The 4,602-nt window shown below is 51.2% G+C and overlaps 1 protein-coding gene across 1 annotated transcript; it reads left to right on the top strand.

Annotated features, from left to right (window-relative positions):
- The first annotated feature begins 3,478 nt into the window (after positions 1 to 3,478).
- Positions 3,479 to 4,213, top strand: CHC_T00004027001 (hypothetical protein). Its single transcript, XM_005715662.1, has one exon. It carries the CDS (start codon positions 3,479 to 3,481, stop codon positions 4,211 to 4,213), a length of 735 nt encoding a protein of 244 aa, XP_005715719.1.
- Positions 4,214 to 4,602: the final 389 nt, after the last annotated feature.

The following is a 4,602-nucleotide window of genomic DNA, read 5'->3' as shown; positions in this document are numbered from 1 at the left end:
AACTACGGATCTCACCATCCATTGGTGGGAAGTGTACAATGGTAAATTTGCCTGGACAGGTAAGTATGCACCCTCTAGGTTACATGAGAACAGGAACCGTGCACAGAGTTTATCAGTGTCGCAACTGTTTTGTCCAGGTTTTCGGAGTTGAAGAAATCGAAAGAGATCAGCGCAGCAGCGGCGAGGCAAATTAGGCAGGCTCTTGGAGTTGCGTGATATGCTGGGTGGCCTCCGCTACTCAGTGGTCTGCTTGACGCAGTCAGATACGGTAGTGAGGGTGCAATGCCCTGGTAAACTTTAGAGTTTCCGAATTGGCCCTCAACGCCTCTAAACCAGCGCGAAGCATAGCGAGACGACGAGTAATATTTGTGGAGCACGTTTTCGTTTGTGCGATATCTGAGTCAAAACTGTTGCCTTTCGATCGTAATTCAGTCCCTTTTATCCGTTGCTCTCGCAAGAGTCTCTCAACTGCAAACAGATCCGTCTGAAAGTTCTGTGGAAGCTGCCATACACGAGTGAGCAAGTTGATTTTGGAGGTCTGGCATTGTGGCTGTGATTGCGCACCGAACAATGAGGCCCCCTGCGCTGGCGCACCAAAGAGAGAAGGAGAAGACCCAGGTGCGCCGAATGAAGCTGCCTTGGTCTGTGCCTGAGCACCGGAGCAGCGTTTTGGACGGTACCCGGAAAGGAGATTTGGGCCGGTACGCCAAACGTGGGTGCAGCAGTACCAAAGGCCGGTTGCGCCACACCCTGGGTTTGACCAAAGATATTTATATCAGCTGAGCCTACAGCAGTACAGTAACTGGCAAAAGAGCATCTGACTGCCTCCAGTCTCTCTACTGCAATATATATGGCACAAATGCGCATTACCATAGATATTTCTCCAGCGCACACCCCACCATACTGCAACGTTAGTTGTTTGAGACCCGACATTTAGTTCGTTGATGTGAGCAAGTAGCGAAGGTTCCTTCGAGGCAGACATAACTTTTATTTCTCTTCAACCTTTCCTAGATCTACGAAATGCACATATTAAGCCGGAACAAATTACCAATATGTATTATCACGAAGCCACACTCCCTTGATGATATTGACCACCTTATCAACTGACTTGGCAGTGGCTGGATGATCACCAGTAACTATGACAACTTTAAGACCGGCGCTCTGGCAAGTGGCGACAGCGCTCGGTACATCCTTAAGAGGGGGGTCCAGAAGAGCCATAAAGCCGACAAATACCAAACCTTCCATGGGAAATTTGATCTCCTCCACATCAAACTCGAACCTGACAGGGAACTCGACCGGGTGAAGATCCATCTTGGCGAATCCCAAGCGGCGCTCTCCTCTTTCCATCATGAAAGCGAGCTGCTCGTTGATAACAGCCTTGACATCAGCATCGAAATGCATCACACCCTCCTTCGTGAGGACGCTTGTGCACCTCTCCATGACACGTTCAGGAGCCCCTTCATGCAAAAACGGAGGCGATCTCCCGCATCCGCAACTTTGTTGATTGTGATCATGAATTTGTTCGCAGAGTTGAAGGGAATGGTCGAAATCTGAGTGTTGCGAGCACGGATTGCACTGACCGACGTGATCTTCTCGGAAAACTTGAGAATACCAGCCTCTGAAGCATCACCGTTGACCTTGCGTTCGTCAATTGACTTCTGCGGGGTATCATCAAGATGTTTAGCATCGAACATGGCCTTCGCGCAGTTCGCGCCGATGTAGAACAGCTCCTTGACGCACGAAACGTCAGTGTCAAACGTGGCTTCAGTCGCGGCCGTCTTCGTCGTGTACAGCGCATTATTGTACGCGAGATGAAAAATGGTCATTCGGTTCTGGGTAAGATTACCTGTCTTGTCTGATCAAATGTAAGTAGTCGATCCGAGCGTCTCGACAGCCTCCAGCTTCTTCACGAGCACTTGTTTCTTGGCCATACGCTTCGCGGACAATGTGAGGGAGACTGTCACAGTAGCAAGAAGACCTTCGGGGACATTTGCGACAATGATACCAATGCAGAACACAATGTTGGTGATAACTTCAGTTCCCTTGATGAGACCGATGATGAAAAACAGAACACCGAGCGAGATTGCGACAGAAGAAATGATGATAACGAAATGATGAATATCGAGCTGCAGGGTAGTGACCTCCGAGCTAGACCCAGCAGCGAGACCAGGAATGCGACCGAATACAGTACCATCACCAGTGTTGAAAACAATACCAACGCAAGTTCCATCGACAGCCAATGTACCAAATAAGGCAAGATTCTTGGTCTTGAGGGGATTCTCATCAGTGCAATCAACGGTACGGCCGATGGGTTCGGACTCATCAGTGAGGGGGGAGTTCTCCACCTTCAGCTCCTGAGTATCTGTCAGACGAATATCGGCTGGGAGTTTATCTCCCAATTTGACTTGGGCTTGGAGTTGGCGACGCGGGGCGGGGGGGGTGACGTGACGATACGGGTTATCGTAGTGGGTCGGGGAGGCTTGAAGTGGGCCACAATCGCCAAATTCGAGCAAGTCCAGACAGAATTTAGGATTAAATTCTGTCGGCAGACTGTGAACAGGTATCAAATTTTTATATAACATAAATTGTACTGCAATTTCCAAGTAAAGTTGTATGATAATTTTTTTTGATTTGGCCTATACAGAACTCCCCATCCCCCAGATTTAGAGAGTACATGTTGGACGATAACTTCTAAACTATTTGGTTTGTCCACTTCTGTTTTCTGCATATCACCATTACTGATCTACAGTAAGCTTTACAACCATATAAAAATATTTGGAATCCGAAGGGGTGTCGTATGCCTGGACCCCGCCCTCCAACCGGCCCGCGTCTACCCCCACAAAAAGAGCCCGCACCAAACCACACACCAAATCCCCCACCCCAAAACACCGCCCCGCCACCAAACCTAACAGCCAACCTTCTCGAAACCCACAAGCATCGACACCTTCCGTCCCTCGCGCATCTACCAGGCTTCCAGTCACCTCAACGCACACACCTCCACCCCGTCTCATCCAACACTTCACCCCAATCCGCCCACCGTGGAAATGCCAACCCACCGCAATACGACGTTTTCGTACGACAGACGCCGCTATTCGACGGCACACTTGCACACCCAAACAAGCAGGGGCGCCCCCAAGGTAACCCCTACGGATCACCACCTGCCGCCAACATTTAGTTCTCCGCCGTCGCCGCGTTTCTCAAAAATAACGGCTATAGCAAATCATTTGTCGACTCTTGTCTTTTCTACGCCACCAAAGACACCCCAATCCACGTCGCAATCAGCATGGACGACTTCCTAGTCGCAGCTCCAAACCCACAAGCCATCACCTCCCTCTTTTCACTCCTGGCCACCAAATACAAAATCAAGAACCTTAGTTTCCCCACCTCGTACCTGCAATGGCACATCACCCGCCTCCACAACGGATCCATCCACATATCCCAAGGCCACACAGTCCGACAAGTCCTAGCAAAACACCGCATGACTGATTGCAACCCGAAACCAACCCCTTCCCCCCCAAAAGTCAACGCCGCACATGACGCAACCACCCCACTCTTACCAGCACCGCAATCTTCACATTTCCGCCGAATCCTAGGCGACCTCCGATATCTCGCAGACAGTACCCGCTTCGACATCCACCCAACCGTAAACAGACTGGCTCCCCACATGAACCAGCCACACGAAGCCCATTGGAACCAGCTCAAGTGGCTGCTAAGATACCTCAAGTGCGCCCCAGACCACGGCATCCTCTTCTCCACATCTCCGGCACAACCACTACTGTCCACTTGCACAGACGCCGATTTCGCCAACGCCAAAAACCGCCGATCCACATCAGGCATAGTCCACACCATACATGCCGCGCCCATCTCCTGGACCTCATCCATCCAAGACACGGTCGCACTGTCCATATGCGCAGCCGAATATCTCGCGGCAACCTTAGCTACGCAACAAACCAACTGGCTCTGTCGACTCCTAAGCGATTTTCACGCAACCCCAAAGAAGCCTGTGAAACTCCATATCGACAACCAAGCTGCACTACGCATAGCTCTTCAGTTTGCACCACCAAGCGCAGCAAACTCATCGATATCAAGCACCACTACCTACACGATCACATCGAAAAGCGTCTCATCACCACCCATCATATACCCTCCAACGACAACCTCGCCGACCTGTTCACCAAACCACTTGGAAAATTACGCTTCCACCAACTCGTAACCTCCCTTTCCCTCACGGACAAAACACACCCCTCCATCACTCCCTCCTCGCAGTGTCACCCGGGACTGACAGATCGCACAGTTTCTGACACTGCTCGTCACTCTTGACAGATCGCACAGTCCGGAGTCGCATTACAGTGCAGAGAACTGTATAAGTAGACGTAGGACGGAGCGACGATGAGTAAACGAAGGTACGAGTTTCTTGTTCTAGCAAACCACACACCACACCACCTCCCACCTCCCCCACTACCCACCACCTCCATCACCATCCACCACCTCCACCACCATCCACTACCTCCCCCACCATCCACTACCTCCCCCACCATCCACTACCTCCCCCACCATCGACTAGCTCGCGCACTGCCTCTCAACCATCGGATCCATCTCCCG

Source organism: Chondrus crispus, genomic scaffold, assembly GCF_000350225.1.
Source record: "Chondrus crispus Stackhouse genomic scaffold, scaffold_21, whole genome shotgun sequence".
Taxonomy (NCBI): domain Eukaryota; phylum Rhodophyta; class Florideophyceae; order Gigartinales; family Gigartinaceae; genus Chondrus; species Chondrus crispus.
This window is presented reverse-complemented; position numbering and strand designations above follow the sequence as displayed.